The following is a 20,457-nucleotide window of genomic DNA, read 5'->3' on the forward strand; positions in this document are numbered from 1 at the left end:
TCCAGATTTGTGATCAACACAATTTTCACCGATTGGAATCACCCTCTGCTCAACATGGACACCAGCTCTGTCACAAGCCATCCCACCTCTCCGTTGCTAGTCAGATTCAGGACTGGTGTCCAGGCCTAAATAGACTGTAAACTAGCGGTAAAAGCACCACGTTGGTTGGGATGGGAGGGAGTTTCTTTTTTTTTCCCTGAAACTTGCTCCAAGACAGAACTGGTGAGTGTTGATGTGGTCAGGCACCTCTGTAAGAACTAGGCCAGAGGACAAAGATAACATTTTAGAGGGATGGGTTTTTTTGTCCTTGTTGAATATGCAGGGGAGAAGTGGAGGCTCCAGAAAGTCAGTTCAATATGTACTGATTATTTGACACATGGCTGTCGGTCCAGTGAGGCTGGGGGAAAAAAGGACAAATCAAGGCTTATCATGGTTTCCACATAGCCCTCACCTGCACATACAGCAACCTACTGATTTTTATTTTGATTAGTGATGAAAGAAGAAGAAAAAAAAAAAAAAAAAAAACTAAAACGAAAAAATAAACTAAGAAGAAAAAAAAAAACAAAAACCTGCTGGTGCAGACGTCAAGTGTGAGAAAGTCAGAGATGAGCCTCTATTTTCCAGTATAGAAAAATAAACAATCCTCGAGCAAAATATCCCTTATAATTGCACTGGCTGTTCTGGCCTGTCACTACTGTTGCAACCAAAAGGTTGTCCATAGAGACACTGAGTGCCTTTGTTTGGAAAAACATAGTAAAGAAGGAGTATCTCCTCAGTCTTGATTAAAGCTGACTTTGGCTGAAATCATTTCATGATCTGACGTGCATCAGCTCAGCATCCAACTGTGTAACTCCTTTGGCAGAGAAGGAGAGGGGTGACCAGTATCTGACCAAATCAATCCAGTATTGCAGTTGGCCATAGAAGGATTTACACTGCGGTTACACAGTCACTTAAACAAGAGTTGGTGGAATGAGAGCTGAAGGCTGGAATGCGTCCAGTTTGGATGGGACACTTCCGGTCCAGATTCAACCGCGGTGTGCTATCACTGCAGACGACGTTGCTTGGGGTCTTTTAGTGCAGACTCAGCGCAGGTGCTCAAGTAAAGGCAGCTCTGTGGATTCCTCTCGGGGAGTGGGGGGGTCCCCTGCAGTCAACAGGGTTGGATCCATCGTCTGAGTGGCTCCCAGAGGATCTTGGTTTAGACCGACCTCTTGCAGAGGTGCAGGAGAAGTAGGCTGTGAAAGAAGCCAGATTGGAGAACATTCACCGCTATTTGTCAACAAAGCTAAAATGAATGCCTGTCGGCAACAATTACAAAAAAGGTCACTTTGACCTGTAGTCAAAGTTTTTTATTCCCTGGGCTGGACATGACCGGGACTATCAACAGTAAATATACTGACAGCTTCCTCACCTGTGTGCGTATGGTCTGTACGCTTCCTTCCCCCTCCACTGCAGCCGGCCCATTAAAGCCCTTCCTGCCTGAAAAACTCCATTTGCCAAAGTGGCACTCATAGTGAAGTCCACTGCCCTGGCCAAGGCCAGCCCGCTGGCCTACTCTGTGCCCAGAGGTCTCCAATAGGCTCGCCGGGCAGAAGCGCTCTGGGCCTGGCAGGGGAGGTGGAGCCACAGTGCTGCTGAAGGAGAGCTGGGAGCTGGACAGCTGCTGGCCCAGGAGCCCCTGAATGGAGGATGTTCTCTGTAGGGATGTGAGCAGTCCTGTCTCCATCCTGCCCTCTGACTGACTGAGCAGAGCTAATGGAAGAGGCTGGGGGTGGTGGGGCCAGTTTTGGGTTGGACCTACAGGGTTGTCTGTACCTGAAATGCAATAAAAATCATTTCTTTCGTACTTGCACCTCACTCAAAGTTCTAAACAGAAAGTTGCAGTTTTTCAGTAAACGCTACTGCAGGCTGAGAAAAGCAGTGGTTGCTCTCAGGTCTTACCCATGGAAGGCTGGACAGTGGTGATGTGAGGCTGTGGAAGGCTGGAGGCAGGCGTACTCTGGGTGGTATGAACAGCTGGGTTGGTTGAGATGGAGGTGGAGCCGCCTCCACAGTCAGAATCTTCAATGTTACCGCCACTGTTACAGCCGGCGCCACAACCCTTCTGTAACCTGCAGACACAAATTTGGGGATGTTACGGTCCCTGAAAGGTGTGTGTGTGTGTGTGTGTGTATATACACGTCTCATGTGACTACGTACCTGTCCCAGCTACTGATGAGCCAGGTGTAAATGTTGTGTGGGCTGACAGGCCCTCCCCACACAGACCGGAGCTGGCTGTGCCCCCCAGCATATGAGGTGGTGAGGGGGGACACATAGATGGGGTAGCCAATGGGCTGGTCACATGAGGAGTTTATCATATTCCTCAGGGCCTGTTTGGCGTTTTGAATGCTGCCACGCTCTGGGTTACGATTACGCAGGAAAACCAGCTCCTGCTGTTGTCCAGCCCACAGCCCTCGCACACACTCTCTGTTCACCTAGAGTTGGCAGCACAAAGACAAGTCAGGCGTGGCATGCAGAGCTCAAAGGGCTAAATATAAACAGCTCAACCATTATTTAGTTAAGAGTAAATAACTCATAACTATGGTGATAACAAGCAATGGACTAAAAGAGCTCTCACCTTGATGACTCTAAAGCTGAGGAACCTCTTGTTCAGCATAATGATCTTGTACTCATCACTGCCATCATCCATGATGTGTCGGAGAGCCAGCAGTGACGGCATGTTTGCTAGAATAGCACTACGCCACACAGGGTCACCCTCATGTGATATCAACATCTTCTCCTCATTGGCAGTGATGGCATCATACAGAACCATGGGATCCTCATACTCATCTGGAGATGTAAAATGGTCCTACAGGGAAACACAGAGTACAGGGGTGGTCTGAATTCAGTGAAGAAAAAATCAGTACTCTAACCTTAGCTGTGATTTTTTTTTTATGTTGTTTGTTTGTTTATGAAAAATGGTACCTGATGCAGTTTGAGGGACATCCGTACGCCTGGTGCCACAACTCGATTCAGCAGGTCCATATCTGCAAATACCCATTCATCCCGAGGTGACGTGATGCGAAAGTCTCCCTTAAAGAGTGCATGGAGGCCATAGAGAAATGGCTCCAAGCTGAAAAATAGTTACAAAATATTATATCTTGCATATAGCCGGCACATATCTGAGTAATGACAGGTACCGTCGTTATTACAGGAGGTTGGGGATCTCACCTTGCAGACATGCTGTGGGAAGCTGTGCCCAGAGCTCGTCTTCCCAAGATACATAGCCCAAAACAGAGGTTGACGAGTGGAGAATCTCTTTCACAAGTAACAGGCTACAACACAATAGAGAGTTAGGATAAAATATGAAACGTTGACCATGTCTGTTTTATGGCTCCCTCTTTTTTTTTACTTGAATATTTCTTTTATTTTCATCTTAAGGCATGTTAATTTCTAAAGACTAAGCATGAAAGTGGTTGGTTCTAGTTGGCACTACTATTAGTTACTTGTAGGAACTTGAAAATGTTCCAGTAAATCTGAGGGACACTGCCTTCAGTTACTTCAGGAATATGTTGAGAGAAGTAAAACCAAGCTTTCAAACATTTAGCATTTTCACTTTTGCATATTCACTTATTCACATTATGAAAAGTAATTTGTTGGTTTGCAGTGTGAAGTTTTACGTCAAAGGTTGGACAAATGAGGGTAGGCTATATTTGGTAACAGGTCAGCAAGAGGCCACTATGTGGATGACAAGTAGAGGAAAAGAGAGAGGGTCTCACCGTTTGACGTCTACTGTTGCAATATTGAATCCAGTCCAGATAAACCATGCAGAACGAGGAGGGGGTTATCCCAGAGGCTCTGTGGTCATAGTCTTCGTCAATATTTAGATTGAAGGTGGGGTCGCTGTCTACATAGCTCGGGCTGAGACAAGGCTGCAGAGCCTCCTGAATTGTCTCATTAGTCAGCCACTCTTCCAGCTTAGAAGATCGACTCACGTAGTAGATGATGCTCTGTTAAAGGTAACAAACACATGATCCAAATTATTTCTGAAGACATACACAAAGGCACACTAAAATATTCCAGTAGTTAAAAAAAAAAAAAAGAAAAAAGGAAAAGCTATGGTGCGAGGTCAAGTGTTAGCAAGAAGCGATATCTAAAAAGAAAAGCCGAAAATGACCTCCTTTCTTACCTTTACATAATATGTGATGAGGATCTTTCGAAGGTCGAATACTTGCAACATAGAGGCTGCATTGTTGTCACTGATGCTGTAACCCTCCAGTACATACTTTGTGGCGGCCACCTCCCAGGCCAGCCAGCGCTGTCCAAAGGCAGCATTGAATGACAGCATGTGGGGCAGGTGACCAGGTTCACAACAGCAGCATCCCTCATCCTCCTCCACCCCCTCTGTAATGGCTTCAACCTCCCTCTGCTGACAGTAGGTACCTGAACAGAAGTGAGGCAGATGAGGATCAGCTGCCCAAATACTTGGCTGCACATAGCTGTGAAGTACCATTGTGTGACATTATGCAAAGTTCAATTTTAAATTACCATCATTTCAAGTATTTTCATGCACTTTCCGTACTGAAGTAAACATAAGACTACAAGACCTCTAAAGACATTTTCTTTATCTGATGAATCTCAAAATAACCAATCTTATGAAATAAACATAATTTTAGATTCTAATCCCTCTTTTAGGGTTGCGTGACTAAAATGAAACAAGTCCCAAGTAACCTGTTCAGCAAAAACTGAAATCTTTGCAAAAGCTTTTAATATTGTCAGCACCATCATCCCCTACTGCTGACCTCTGAACTCTAGACCCCTCAGTTGGAAGGTGACCAGGCCATTGCCAATCTCAATGATGTGCACCAGAGCATTGAGGTAGTCCGAGGCAAGGATGAAGCAGTCGCCTGTGGTGTAATTGCCCCATCGGCCAAGCAGCAGGTCTCCACACAGACTGTGCTGCAGAGAGCGTGTCAGGTGTTCGTAGAAAATTGAATTCAGATTGTTGTCGTCAGCCCCTTAAAAAAAAAAAAAAAAAAAAAAAAAAAGAACGGATGATTTTAAATAGAGAACAACAACAAAAAGAAACACACAGATGATCACATGGGGAGAGAACATTATGGCATTACCTGGATTGCGGTCTAACTGAGTAGCGAGCCTGGTGTTAGAGTGATCAACCCGCTTGGTGCTACAGAGGTGACAAACCAGCATTATAACTCAATTAAGAGATGCTTTATATTTGGATTATAAGAATCATGGTGTCACAACTGCACAGATAAGTTGGTCAAAAACGTACTTGTAGTCACGTTCCCAGAATTTTACAGGTCTGGTGTATGAGGTGACGAACACAGCGCTGCCTAGGACAGGGTTAAGGGGGGTGGAAAATATTGCAGAAAAGATAGCCTGGACGAAGAGCACTGCAGAGTCTGAAGTAACTTCAGTTAAGGACATGTCAACAACAAAATAAACAAAGATTTTGAAGCAATTGTTTGTGCTGGATTAGATTGTTTTATACATTAAAATGGGAACATCATAACTGACAACAGTAAAGAAATGGATACGGGGCACAGCAAAGGGTTGAGCGAAGGCATGGAAGGCTGATCCCCAGGTGATCTGCCAGGGAGCGATGTAAGTCAGCACAAAACGAAGCTTGTACAACAGATCCCACATCTGAGAATTCAAATGACAAATTAAGATCAGACAAAGTGGGGAAAAAAAAAAGTTAAATGACTTTGTATAAATGGCGACTGAAATTCAAAACTGATGGGATGTGTTCTAACCTTGCTGAAGAGAATGGACATGAAGTAGTAGTCGATAAGAAAGGTCTCCGAAAAGTGTGGATAGTCAAAGTGGAAGAAGAGTGTAGTGAAACACAACGTGACGTACTGCTGTGACGGGGCACAGAAGGACGAACGCAGCAATTTCATGCCTGCGACTGAAATGAAGAGAGCTCGGCTGCTGGAGGCATCGAGAAAGAAAGAGCGAGAATCAGTGTCACTTATTGACATACAAAATTAAAGGCCATCCAGTGAGAATGATAGGAGATCTCCAAACCCAGATTCAACTTGCACATTTTACATTTTAACTGATAAAGTATTCTTGACAGAACTACTGCAGAGACTGAGGCTTGTTTGATGATTTTAGTGAGAAATATATTTTCTGTTTTTTGTGGAGCACTCGCCGCAGAAAGCCATACACTTTGGGGATGGTTTAGATGTCTAATGTCCACCTCTGGGAAAACAGGTGAGGGCGCAGGGTAATATATTTAAAAATGCGAAATGTTTGGAGAATGAAGGAAGGCTTACTGTATGTCCATCTCTTTGTGGTTCTGACCCACAGTTCGAGCTTCTGTAGTTAAGGAGTTAAGCACCACAGCAGGGTAGATGAAATACTTCTCCACACACTGGAGCCATGCATACAGCTTCTCAAACCACATCAACTGAGCAGCATCTGGGGCAAACAAAAAGAAAGACAATCTTACATACTTGTTGGGAAAATCCACATCAAAAACTCCAGTGTTCCACAGCTGTGAAATAGATCTGGAAGAAAATTGTTTAAACTGGAGAAGGTTGAAAATTTGTTTATACAAGTGGTGGCACAGTGTATCATCCAAAGATGTTATCAAATATTGGAAATGGATGCACAGTATGATATATGATGCTTGGAATGGAGATACAGGAGGGAGCAGAGTACACTATCATATACACACACTATATATATATATATATATATATATATATATATATATATAAAAATATAAATATATCTTTTAGTGTAACCCTTTCAATGTTAGCCCTTAGAGTCTTGGAATTTTTGTGCTGTTTCTGAATACTTTTGATTTCACATTAATATAGGTAGCACAGCAGTGGAGTGGTTAGTGCTATTGCCCCACAACAAGAAGGTTATGGATTCAGTTCCCAGGTTTGGTACCCTTTCTATGTGGAGTTTGCATGTTCTCCCCACATGCGTGGGTTTCCTCCCACCGTCCAAAGACATGCATGTTTCAGTTGATTGGTGACTCTAAATTGTCTGTAGGTCTGAGGTGAGATGGGATTGGCTTCAGCACCAACCAGAAATGAACACCTTGTTAAATATTCACCATACTCCAACATATTAGCATGAAGGCACGTTCGATGGAATTTATTGGCAATTTTCCGCAAGGCCAGTCATGTGATGGGCTGATCGAGCATTAAAAGTTAATTCAGCCAAATCAGTAGTAATGCTGATTCATTGAGTCGTCGTCTCTAATTACTAATTATCAGTTCAATCTTGAAAGAAATTATGCTTCCTATTTCAAAATAAGTCAAACTGTTTGAGGTTTAAATGGTGACTGGTACTAGGGAGCTCAATTTGCAGTCGTGTTAAAGCTTCCACATGCATGTTCTGTGCATGTGTGCGAGGACAGAAGACCAATAAGGTACTCACCTCGAACCTCAAACTGACTGTACTCTCTGGAGCGGAGAACAGGGTGAGCCAGGCAGAACCATGGCAGCTGTTTGCGGAGCTGTGGCAGCAGATAGTGTGTAATGAAGCCAACAGCTCCAGCCAGGATGTACAAGACAAAGCTAAGAGCCGGCTGAAAAACAAAAAGGACAATTAGAATGATAGGTCTATGTCCTTTTGTCACTGAAACCCTGTGAGAAATATGCTGTAATAATGAGGATCATAAACCCTGCTCCAACTAACCTGTAGAGCGATGAAAACTGTGCTGGCACTAATAGCAAAGGTAATCACAGCCATGAGGGGACACATGACGAGGTCTGAATGAAGAATCTCTTTCTACAAAGAGAAAGTGAGAGGGTGCAAAAGTATGACTTTAAAATTAATGACACCATGACATCAAAGAAAAATTATCAGTCTGTGCAGGCAAGTTAGGGGGGCTCTTTACCACGGAGTTACGCAGCTTCTCAGGGAGAGGGTCCTTGATCTCCACAGGGGGCTCTTCTGGTGTTCGATTTTCCAGCTCAGGAAATAATTTAGACCTGACAAGTGACCTGATGTAAGAGATAAAAACAAAATTTAAAAAAAAAAAAAAACAACATGAGAACTAAAAGACCCACGAAGAGTATAGCAAAAAGCTAAGGTTAGACATCAAAGTCTACACAGGCAGTGCAATGAGATCAGAATATCAGCAGCACAGCAGTGCCATTGGTCTTCAATTCAATGCACAGGATTCAGGAACAGTTCAGCGTGCAAGCTTTGCCACTGACATATGGAAAATGTTTTCAGTGGCACATTTGATGAGGAATCAGCATTTTCTATAGACTGCATACAATTCTGACCATCTTTAAATCATAATGAAATCTAAGGCCATACTCAACAATGTGAAACAATATACTAACCAAAGGATGGTGGGATCACTGCTTTGGCGGCTGAGGTGGTAGGATAAGGCCAGGAGGAGGCCACAAAATACAGAGAACAGTACTGGCACATGGGCATCCCCCCAGGGTGCCTGATGCAAAAAAAACAAAAAAACAAATATTTAATTAAGAATTGTTCATATCAAATCCTACTCTGATCATAAGCTCTGAAAGAGTAAACACCAAAGCACCCTATCTTCCATGGACAATGTCTTTGGTCAACTTACGTTGATCGCACCAAGGCAAAATCCATACAGCAGAGCAGCCACCAACATGCTGCGTATGAGGCTGAACAGAGATGAGAGGGGGCTGGTAGTGGCTGAGAAAGAAAAGCACAAATCAAATCGGGAGGCGCCTGATCACTTACTAAATTCTAATCTGCTGACAAACTCTCATATCGTCAAGCTGTTGACAAGTTCTTACCAGTTCCACCAAAAATATGCATATCGATCTGCTCCAGCAGACACATCACAAACGTATTGACCTGAGGTAGCAACCCGAACAGGAAAATGACAGGGAAACACAAGGCAAACACTGTTGGACAAAAGACACGTGCATATTAGGAAATCAATTATTAATATTGATCAGATACAAATACGCTCTAATTATTCTACTTTGGATTTAAACTAACTTAGCACTAAAATATGAAAACATATTCAAGTGTTAGTGTGACAGCTAGCGCAGCTGATAAAAAAAAAAAAACAACAACCAACAAACAAACAAACTGACCAATTAGCATATCCCTGACATATAGCAGGAATTGTGCAGAGAAGAAGGTGACACCGTAGAGGGTGAAGGGTTGCAGGCTTCCAGAGCGCCCAGATAGGTCAAAGATCCAGATCATCACACAGCACAAGCAGAAATACACTGGACGACTGTACACAATGATCCAGTTATGGCCCTTTATAAAAGAAGACAAATAGACAAAGTCACAAAAGTCACAGGAGGGCTTGTTTTGCCTTTTGGAAAACGTTAGCGTATTAAAAAAATGACTACTCACGTGCATGGGAGAAGCTGCATCCGGTTGTACACTCTAAAACAGAGGAGGGAATTTAAACTTCACAGGTTTCACATCCATTATGAATAAAAACAAGTATGATGCAACCCTGAAAGGATATATGCTTGAATACAAGACACACATAAATATTTGATATTTGTTTTGTCAACATAAAGATGTTGAACTCTTCAACATATACATTGCAGCTCTTTGAGTCCTCAAATGCAGTGCTGTCATAAAAAAATTGGAGATAAGACAAGTCCACATTGATTTCAATTAGCTTCACAAATGTGTGCATTTATTTTGTAATTATTATTCCCACCATCTTTTTCTCATCTTGGTTTCCATTCAAAGTCGATTTAAACAAAGTGCCACTGTCTCTCTTTTCTGCTAAGGTTTTTGAAGATCCCGCGAAACACTGCCACTGTTCAAAACTAAAAACGAGCTGGTTATGTGTCCCACCATGTAGTAGGAAAGTAGTGTGGGGACATGATTTTTTTTTCTTGCTGTTATTTATAGACACTCTCTTATTTAAAAGCTTAAAGTGTGACGCTGCCTTTCACTCAGCTCTTTGATTTATCACCAACCAACCATCAAGCACCCATTAATATAGATCTGTGTCTTCTGCCAGAGTGTTGGCTTGCTCTCCCCTTATATCAGGTAAGATCAACACTACAATTTATTGGAATGCTTGTGCTCAAGATATTATACTTTTAATAGGCCTTGCCTTCAGGAACATTAAGCCTCATTTGTTTGGACAAATTTCCAATAATGGCAGTATTTAAATATGCTCTAACTGATGCATAGTTGAATACGTATCTGAATACATCTCCAGAAACCATTGAAGTTTTATATCTCTGCCCTTAATTTTGCTTTGTGTCTTTTATACTTTATATACTGGTCTCACTCCTAAATCAGATCCCTCAATGAGATGTCAATGTCATTACCAAATATAAAAGGGCCAATTTACCTTCAGTAAGGAGTACTGGCAGCTCGCAATGACCAGACAGAACTGGAAGACCCAGATGTCCCTGAAAAAGCCCTGGAGCAGCAGTAGGAACCCCAGGAAGGCCACAAGACTGGCCAGCACCACAGCAAACACATTCTCTCCCACTCGCCGGTTCCTGAAACAGAATTCAGAGAAATCCATTTAAACAAATGTTTCTATATTTCTATCTATATTTATATACATCATGCACACCACCATCACTTGATTGAGGTAGTTAATATGATTTGAAAATTCCTTGGAAATGCAGTCATTCATCTTCTGTTTTTCTTTTTCCCGGTACACCCAAGCCAGTCCATCACAGGGCCAAGACACAGAAACCAATTTAGAGCCACCAGTTAACCCAAACATGTCGACTTTGGACGGTGGGAGGAAACCGGAGTACCTGGAGGAAGCCCACGCAGGCACGGGGAAAACATGCAAACTCCACAGAGAGAGGCCTCAGGCTGGGAACCAAACCCACAACCTTCTTATTGTGGGGAAACAGTGCTAACCACTATGTCAACATACAGTCCTTAGACTGATAATTTTTTGAAGGGCAACCAGTGCCATAACCATTTTTATGTTCTTTTATGTTTTTGCCCTGGAAAATCATGAGGTCACACAAGTTTATGTATGACTTGAGGTCAGTAAGTGCAGCCTCAAGCATGAGAGACAATTGTTTTGTTTCCATATACATGCTGATATTTATCATTTCATGACCATCTGTTTGTAAACAGAGGCACTCTGCTTTTGACTGCTGTCTAGAGTTAAAAAAAAAAAAAAAAAAAAAAAAAAAAAAACAAGCAAACATATACAAACACTTATGAATGAGCTTTGCCTGGGTTGAGGTTAGTCTCTCTGCACCTATTTCAAAGAAAATTACTTGCATTCACTTGAAATATACCCTGAAAAGATAGAACCAAGGGCAAAATTAAATAAAAAATGTCACAAATTCACTCATAAGTTATTTTCTTGTATCATTCATTAACAGAGAACAACTAAGTGCAATATTTGCTTTTTTTTTTTTTTTTTTCAAAGAAAAAGACTAGAATACTTCTTCTGGTCTGCCTTACCTGTCCAATAAGGCCAGGAGAGCTAATCGATCATATCGCACCCTCAGCCACTTCCCAGGCAGTACCCAAAAGCGATAGTATTGTTTGGGTTTGGCTTTCTCCTCAATCATCAGAGTGTTTTCCTGGGACTCTTGGAGAGACTCATGATCCAGTTCGAACTAAAGGTGAGGAGAAATAAGTGATGAACTGAAGAGAGATGTAGCAATCTGACTTTTCCTTTTGAGGTCGAATCCAGAGTTTTTTGTCTGACATTGTACCAAAGATAATCTGCCACATTGAACATGAAAGGCTGCTAACCTCAGGCATTTCCAGAGGTACCCTGCGCACCTGCATGCCCTGTAAAGCCACAGGCCTGGGCTGGAGCATAGACAGGACTGGTGCCCCTTCCTGGACCTCAGTGGAGGTGAAGCTTGAGGACTGGGACTGCCTCTCTCGTTCCCTGCGAGGTTGACATTTTTATGTCATTGATTGTAACTTAAGTCTTATATTTTCAAAAACAAACAAACAAACAATGTATAACTTACTGAACTGGGTCCTCATAACCACCTCCAGCAGGTCCAAATGTGTAGGACCTCTTCACTCCTGTAACACAACAGAAACAAGACTAAAATGGAATACTTTCCTCAGGGAATAACTTGCAGTTACATTGGCTGCAGTATTATTTTGGAAATCTTGGATCAGATAACTCCTACGACTTTTTTTGTCTTTTTTGTGCTGAAATCTGTCATGTTTTTATACATTTGTTGATTGGAATCCATCTAGTAAATCCTGACTGATTGCTTCATATCCTTGAATTAGAATAGAATGAATTAGTTAAATATTATTTTATATTTATCAGGTAGGGATAAGGAAAAAGCTCCTGCCAAAATTCATTTTAGAGTGACCTATGACTTATGACTTACAGGAAGCAAATTTTCTTTCTGCAAATGCTGAAAGCCAACAACTCACCACTCTCATCATAAAAATAATGCACTGCACCCTCTGATGTATCGTCAAAGGTAGAGGCCTCGTGGATGCCACTTCGGGGCAGTAGGAGTGAGGAGGCAAACTGTAAGGCAGAGGGAAGTGTGCGAGTCCGTGAATGAGAGGAGGTTCGAGCCCGCTGAAGGTCCTGCAGGCTACAACAACAAATAACAAAAAACAAAACATGTTGAATAAGCACACATTTTCAATAGGATTTTTTTTTATTATTTGAAATTTCAAGTTTTATTTTTCATTTTGCTTTTATCATCTAGCAGGCTTGGTAGAAAGTGTGGGGAGAAAAAAAAAAAAATCTGCATAGTTGAGACAAAGCAAAACTGAATCACTTAGTCGACTAACCTGGGAGGGGATCCCATGGTGGAAGGGGGGGGTGTAGGGTTGCTCCCAGCATTGTGTCTCCTGCGTATGGCCTGGGTCCTCTTCACACTGCTGACTGTGTCATGTTTTCCCCCATCCTCTGGAGCCATAGCTAGAGAAAGGTTATCAGTTACATCAGTGCAATAGTTTACAGTGTCAGTGGACACCAACCAAAGCACCATTTAAAATGGAAACCAAATATAGCATTAGACTATTATGGGATTTTTCTTTTGCCATTGTAAGACCTTGATTTAGCATTGTATTTATGCAAACCATGCATTGAGAGCTTTTAAAAAAGGCACACAACTAAGAGGAAGCACGAACATGGGCCCTTTCATACAGAGCCTGTAGAAGAATTACATTTTAAGTGCAGAGTTATTGATCAGAACCTACTTTGAACGCAAACTCAGAGATCGTTTTTAAGAAAGCCAGCCAGCAAATGTTCTTCATCAGGAAGCTGAAGAGCTTTGCTGTTGTCCAACACATACTTGAAAAGGCAATCAGGAGCCTGGTTGAAAGCACCTTATCATTTACATAAAAGTAAAAAGAAGCTCTTCAAATTATTAACTGTGCAGGGAAGGGGATTGGAAAGTCACAAAAATGACTTTGCGATATATGTGACGTATGTAGTGTAAACACGAGAGCTTACAAATGGGTACAAAAAAATACCTCACATCCGGAAATACGACTGACTTGTCTGCTAGTTACTAGTAGTTTAAAAAGAACAACTACATTTTCCCTGGCATGTTTCAATCTGCTGCTACCTTCTCTTTTGCACTTTCAAATGTTATGAATGGTTTTTTGTTTTGTTTATGGTCATTTGTGGTGTATGCACACTATGCACTGTACTTAAACGTGAACCTATAATTTTTAGCAAATTTTTATTCTGCCTTAAGGTGAAACAACTAATGCATGCTGCCTAATTTTCTCTCTATTGTCTAAATAAACACTGGATCCTAACACACTTATCAAAAGTTTTCACACACATTCACTTAATTATCTGCAAAATTTGTTGCAGAACAACAATTTTTTGTCTGTAAAAAAGATCAATTTCAGGTGATATTTGACCTGTCTGTCTGCTGGTTTAATCTTAATCTGAGGCCCAGCACTATGAAAGAAGGTTCAATTTTTGTATAAAATCTTTCATGCTGTTGATTTTCACTCAATTTTTAACTACTAATTTGAGTGATGGCACAACTGTTATGTCACAGAAGATGGTAGTCAAGAGGCCGACTCATAACAAAAATTTAGTAATATTTTCGTCATCCTTCTTTTCATCATGGTTTGGAAACTACAAGGATACATCACAGTTATAGTCAATAGTAATCTGTGTGCATCCCATATGAGGACTGTTTTAGTTGCCACTCACTGGTCATTTTTAAGTATGTAAAATTCCCAAAAATTATTTCAAAGTGTGTGATGATTGACGTTTTCTTTGCAAAGAAAATAAATACTTGTCAGCCGGCAGAAGTCTCTATTTCATTCTTCGCCAGCAGCAGAGAATTTCCACAACAATTTATAAGTGATTAAGTTTTTTTTTTTTTTTTTTTTTTTTAAATTATCTCACCCTTTTTTATTCACAAAGTGCAAGATAATATTTTGCAATTATGGTCAGTAAATTATGTCAAGTCAACAATATTCGTAGGTATAATGTGGGTCCTTAGACTGAGACTCTGCTGACTGGCTATTTCTTTTCATGAGTTGAACATGCTGAAACTGCTGCTCTATCCTTCTATACTAGAAAATGACCTCTCAAAAGAGCTCAAAGTTAAATACACAAATAATCACACCTACCTCCTCCCACAGCTCCCTCTTCAACCAGCTCTCCTGCCCTCCAGCCCATCTGGTTGCCAGCCCAAGAGTCTCCAAGAGAGTCCAGCCGATGATGATGACTTCCTGGGAAACCATCAGTATGAATAGTGCGGGCTTCGAGATCAGACTTCGAGATGGTGAGAGTTCGTGGTGTAGGGGTGGAGGTGGAGGGCAATGTAAGCAGAGTAGAAGGCTGAGCCGCTGTGTTACTCTGGCCTCCACCTGCACCGTCCATACTTAGCACTCTTGCGTGAGTCTTAGCACTAGCTGTGCTAGAAGAGCGCTGAGCAGCACGAGAATGAGAAGGGCCAGCAGTTTCAGGTAAATCCCCTTCCCTAGGAGTGGGGAGTTGAGCAGCAGGGGGGAGTGGGGATGTAACGCCAGTGTTAGCAAGGTCTGGGGAGTAGCAGGAGGTAGAGGAACTTGAGTCATCATCGTCATCATCATCATCATCTGAGCTGTATCGACGCTGGGAGCCCAGACTAGAACCAGCACTCATGTCACTGCCATCATCCTCATCGCTAGAATCCTCAAACAGACTTTCACTGTATGCCTTGGCACCCAACCGGTTGCGTACTGGGATGTAATCTCTGTGTTGTCTATGATTGTGATGACGCCTGTATGATCCACAGTCGAAACTACTGCTTCCTGCCGCAGCTCGCCTGCGTGGAGCTTTCCTTCGGCCTGGCCTATGCCCCACACTACTGCCGCTGGCCCGCAGCAGCTTTAAGTCCTTAGGACGCACGACCTGCTGGGCTTGCAGAGCAGGCTGGTCAGACAGTAAGAAGGGAGTAGAGGATATGGGCAAAGCAGGTTCAGAACACACAAGACCCAGGGCCAGCCCTGAGGGCACTGAATTGGCCTGACGAGGTGGTGGTAGAGGAGGAACTGGGAGATTTCTGTCTAAATCACAAACCTCTGAGTGGCCACTACTTGAAGGGGAAGAGTTCTGGAGAGGGGGAGGCTGTGCAATATCAGAGGGTACAAGGGGCAAATCCTCTCCTTCAACAAGTGTCCTGTCTAGCCCCTGGCTAAGAGAGAATTCTTTGGAAGGGGAACGGATTAAAACACTGTCTGACAGGTTATCGGTATCACTACCACCCTGTCCTGCTGTATCCTCTGTGAGCTCAGGGATGTTAGAACCTATTGCTTTTGCTGCCAATTGTCCATCTACAGGCCGTGGTTGACTGAATGAAGGACTTTCCAACTGTGTAGAATCAGTTCTTTCACTGCGATAACTGCTAACAGTGCTCAGTGTCTCACGGTCTGTGGTGGCACCACCTGCACTAAAGCAGCTGTCTGTGGAACCAGCAGCTAGAGCCACTCCACTGCGGCTGCCTGGGTGCTCAGTTCCAGGCGCAAACGCCACAGAGTCAAGGCCCAAACCCAGGAGATTTTCGCTCAACTCTTCACTTAAACTGCTTTTTATTAGGGGACTGAGGGGGGTATCCCCTAGGCTCTCAGATTCTGCAGAAGGGCCAAGAGGAGAATAAGCCCCCAACCCATTGTTCTCAGGACTCTGTTGAGACAATTGTTCTGGTAACTCCTCCACTTCCCGCAACTGTTCTTTCTCGCCTCCATCTTCTTGACTGGAGGGTGAAGGGGGGATAGACAAGCAGTCTCCAGGTTCTCCAAATCCAGTTGACACTCCAGATACTCCCATGAGGCCTGGGAAATCCCCTCCCAGACTAGCAGCGATGCAGGACTGGATGATATTGGGAGCTCCTGTACAGTGAGAGAGGCCAAAAATTTTATTGAAAAATAAAAAAATAAGGACTGTATCAGAAAGGTTTTCAATGCTGTCCTCAGTGTCCACAGTTGTTTTTATTCTTTTATCTTTTTGTTATACATATGGAAGCACGCGCTGTTCTTCACCCCATTGGATGGGATTAAAGAGTCATGCCTACAGAGGACTATAAGAATTATGGGCCTCCTGAGCATGACTTGTTTTCATACAGGCATGATGAGATGCTGTTCAGTTTGCATGCATCTCATTTCATGTATACTGATTAGTAGCAAGACTTACTAATGGTGTCCTGGGAACTCTGCCGTAGGATCTCACGGTGAGATGATCTAACAATGACATTACTGCTTCCTTGTTCCCGCAATAGCTCTTTGATATCTGAGGTAAAAGGAAGGAAGTCACTCAACAAAGAAACACTGTGCATTCAGCTCAAGATGACTATACACATTTAATTGTAAAAGACCTAATGTTACATATTAAATAGCACTATCTAAAATAAAAACCTGATACTGATATACATTTTGGCACCACAGAATTCAGAATTCATTTACCTTTCGTGCCCCCTGTATCCTCAAGCTGTGGCAAGAACTCCTGGAGTATAAAAAATAAACACATACAAAGTTGGTGCATCAAAGTACAAAGAACACACATCTATTTATACCTACAAAGATATTAAAATATTTGGTCCCAATGAAGAAATTTTTCCCACCAGACTGGCAGGGAAAATTTTCTAATGAGTAAGACTACAGAAATGATGAGGACAAGAAAGAGGACTGCATCCTACTGCAAAAAACAGTAAGCCTCACCGACACCTGGTTCAATCCAAACAGCGAATGTTGTGAGCTACAGCGCACTGGGGGTGTTGAGTTGACTTTCCGAAACACAGTCATCTCTACACCAACATGACTATCCCTGAGAGGAAGTTGCACAACAGAAGATTAAAAGGATTCAACATTTCACACCATTGTAATTTCATATTTTCTCCAAAATTAGTCCCAAAATGCATTCCTACCTGTGCTGATTCCCATCGTGAGCACATGAACCATCATCTCCTTCTTCTGTCCTTGGGGCTTCAGCTGTGAGAGAGGCTTGCTTCTTCTCGATAATCTCCCCAAGATCAAACATAGCATGAAGCCGGTAGTTCACCACTTTGATGGCTGTGAAAAAGACTGCCACCACTGCAGAGTAGACACCTGCTACTACCAAGCTAGCAGGAAGAGCCTGAGAGGAAAAATAGAATGACAGAAAAACTAAAACAAAATAATATCTCTTTACCATGATGAAAAACACCAAATTCAACCTGCTTGGTGCAGGTGCCATGCCTAGTAATTTAAAACAATTGTGCAAGGCAATATTTAGAAAAATTCTTTCATTCATTATTCAGAACCTTTTGTGAAAATGTGCTTACCATGTAAAGAAGAAAGGGGAAGGCCAGCAGAAATATCCAAAGGTAGAGGTGGAAGCAGTTGGAGAACGTGCTCTGATGGGGGTCCACATACCAGCCTCCTGTGAGAGAAGCCCACACACCCTGCCGCAATATCTGAAGAGCTTGAGATCCCATCTCCACCTTCAGATTCAACCAAAAGCTGGAAGGCTTCCTCCAGGGCTGTAGCTCAAATCCTGTGCAGCAGTTCGAGCCACAGTATTGTATGCCTATGATGGCACTTCCATTGGTAATGGCAGGTTAGCCAAGACTGTTTCATCAAGGACAATCGTTCTGTGTCTTGGATATGTGTACTTCAGTTGAGGTCAAGAATCCTTGCATGTTCTTGTGCCAGTATGCGCTCCCTCCCTGCACCAATGTTGCCAGGCTCTAGCCTAATCCTTATTGAGTAATCGGGAGAGTGACCTTTTGGCACATTGGTAACCCACTGAATGTATGAAAAAACATTCATCTGTAAGAAAGATGAAAACTGGGTTGTTGCCTTATTTGAAACATACTTCAAACATTGTATTCTGTGAAGCACAATGAATTCTAGACGATAATCCATTCATGAAATTTCAAAGAAAAATCACAAAATAAGTTTAGATGTTATTGTATAAATATGTCAGTTGCCTGCATGCAAATATAAATTTTGAAGATCAGCATCTTTGAGTCTTTCTTGTCCGTCTCACTGTAAGTACTTCTTTAAATTTCACAAAATCTACAATAAAACGAGATTCCTCCTAATTCAATAAAGCAGGTCTTGAATGTATTGAGCAAAATAAATAATAAAAAAAAAAAATTCGCCTAATAACTTTGGCTCAGGATTTTTTTCTCTCCCTTTACCATTCAATCTACATTAGATGACAATATTAATAATTTAACCAGCTACTGAAGAGGAGCTGAGTGTAATATTTTTAACTGATCACAAAAAGGAAAGCTGACACTGACACGCATTACGGTGATTAAAATGAGCTATCTGGATGCCTTCAAAACAAGACAGCGCTACAGAGAAGCTACACGACATAACTTATAAATTCTTGTAGATTACCTACAGGGTGACTGAGTTTAAATCACTCTGTTTTAATGCCCGGGCCAGTGCAGTGCCAGCTAGATTAAGTTTTCTGATTGACATTAGCAAGCTAAAACACAATTTAGCATCGCCTGCGAATGTGTGTGCCTTTCTGACCGGTGAAGTGCGACCTGCTAAACCACCAACGCCTTGTTCACCTCAGTAAACATGAATACACAATCGACAGCCGCAGGACTCTGCTGGAAGCTAGCTGACAAACTTTAAACATCATTAGATCGCTTGATGCTAGTCACAGGCTAATGCTAGGCCGCATATATCAGCACTTCAGCCTGGGTAATGTCCCTGTCGTTAGCACCGACACCGAAACCAGCTCCCCAACACAAGTTAGCATAACCGCTGGTCGCTAGGGGAGCGTTAGGTTACTTTGTCACTGGCTAACGTTAGCTTAGATTAGCTTGGCAGATTTGACAATTGTGCTCACAGTCAAATGTTATGCACATTTGGGGTGCCAGCATCGCTTACAGTTAGCATTAGCTGTCCAGCTTGCCTCATATCCTCCTTCCGCATCCAGTCCTTGATAAAAAAAAAAATAAATAAATAAAAAATCTCAGCGCTTTCCTTCTCAGGATGCTATCGAGTGGGCAAGCGCCTGAGCAAAAACTGGAGCCTGACTTTCTGTTGGCGTTGGCTGAGCAGTCATTGTTTCTCTCCGCTCCTCATCCTCTTTGGCATCGGAGGCTCCCGGACAGGCGGCGGAAGCGGCGGAGGTCCCGTCTCATGACGAACGGCAGCAGCTTCTTGGCACAAACGGTGCCTGTGTGAAAATGTTCCTACAAGCTAGCTGACTGAGCTGCTAACGCTGGCTAACAACTAGTTGACACACACGCATGCACGCGCGCGCGCACGCACCGTGCGTGATGAGAGAGAGAGCGACTGAGTGTGTGTGTGTGTGTGTGTATACCGATTCCCATGGCGCTGATTGGTCGTTTGAGCTGACGTCATGGATAGAGTATTTCTCTCTCAAATCTCAAGTACTAAAACATTTCTATATTTTATACAAATCTGTGCGAAGGGTTTGGCCATTAAAAATCAAGTAATGCAAATATTTTATTTTTTAAGTACAATTACTAGTTTGAATTGATCAACCGGCTTCATGCAAAGTGCAGTGAACAGAAAAAAACATCCATCCATCCTGACAAGCTTTCAGTTCTTCAACACACATCTTGGAGAACTTGGAGAACAGTCTTCTCTTGCAAACCCAGACCAACTCCATGATGATGAGATCAGGTTCTCTGGGAGCTGGACAATTTGCTGAAGGACTTATTGTTCCTTTGTTATATTAGGGGAAGTCGTGTCATTCTATAGAGATGCATGGAAGGTTAAAAGAAGCAGAGGTAATGTCATGGCTATGGCAACTTAACAGAGGTCTCACTAATGTAAAGAGGCAGCTAGGGGTAAAGCTCTGAGGAGAAGTCATGAACTACATGAATACTGATTTAATTAATTGATCAGAAATTTATGTAAACATGTTAACTTTGAAACTAAATATGGATACATACACATACATAGACAAAAAGGTGCATGCATAAGGGAAGTACTTACAATATGAAGAAAACCTGGATTGGACGTGGAACAGGGGTCAGTACAGTGGAAGTGGTAAAGTGGTTGTCAAAGTTGTTTTGTTGAATTAGACTTGTGACATTTCAGCAA

The 20,457-nt window shown here is 42.5% G+C and overlaps 1 protein-coding gene across 2 annotated transcripts; it reads right to left on the reverse strand.

Annotated features, from left to right (window-relative positions):
- Window positions 1–536: 536 nt before the first annotated feature.
- On the reverse strand, window positions 537–19,593 carry LOC115054345 (pecanex-like protein 3). Of its 2 annotated transcripts, none has more exons than XM_029519529.1 (36): window positions 19,270–19,593; window positions 17,700–18,186; window positions 17,304–17,512; window positions 17,098–17,203; window positions 16,843–16,882; window positions 16,574–16,669; window positions 14,530–16,272; window positions 12,718–12,847; window positions 12,346–12,515; window positions 11,922–11,979; window positions 11,695–11,836; window positions 11,398–11,555; window positions 10,307–10,460; window positions 9,340–9,372; window positions 9,069–9,240; window positions 8,763–8,873; window positions 8,567–8,658; window positions 8,322–8,431; window positions 7,868–7,973; window positions 7,666–7,758; window positions 7,405–7,555; window positions 6,285–6,429; window positions 5,760–5,934; window positions 5,541–5,649; window positions 5,276–5,405; window positions 5,109–5,167; window positions 4,782–4,997; window positions 4,169–4,422; window positions 3,759–3,989; window positions 3,211–3,314; window positions 2,965–3,112; window positions 2,618–2,848; window positions 2,200–2,474; window positions 1,942–2,111; window positions 1,412–1,815; window positions 537–1,235 (listed from the first exon to the last, which is right to left on the reverse strand). In XM_029519529.1, exons 2-36 carry the CDS (start codon window positions 17,850–17,852, stop codon window positions 1,083–1,085), a joined length of 6,831 nt encoding a protein of 2,276 aa, XP_029375389.1. In that variant the 5' UTR covers window positions 17,853–18,186; window positions 19,270–19,593; the 3' UTR covers window positions 537–1,082. The 2 variants fall into 2 exon arrangements, with proteins under 2 accessions (XP_029375389.1, XP_029375388.1); XM_029519528.1 differs by having other exon boundaries at window positions 5,760–5,937.
- Window positions 19,594–20,457: the final 864 nt, after the last annotated feature.

Source organism: Echeneis naucrates, chromosome 14 (assembly GCF_900963305.1).
Source record: "Echeneis naucrates chromosome 14, fEcheNa1.1, whole genome shotgun sequence".
NCBI lineage: Eukaryota > Metazoa > Chordata > Actinopteri > Carangiformes > Echeneidae > Echeneis > Echeneis naucrates.

Excerpts from the sequence above, each read along its gene's own strand:
- LOC115054345 (XM_029519528.1), bottom strand. The coding sequence starts at position 17,852 with ATGGGATCTCAAGCTCTTCAGATATTGCGGCAGGGTGTGTGGGCTTCT. Across the intron at positions 16,883-17,097 it reads TTGGATTGAACCAGGTGTCG|GAGTTCTTGCCACAGCTTGA; the intron begins GTGAGGCTTACT and ends TTTATACTCCAG. Across the intron at positions 7,556-7,665 it reads CAGTTTTCATCGCTCTACAG|CCGGCTCTTAGCTTTGTCTT; the intron begins GTTAGTTGGAGC and ends TTTGTTTTTCAG.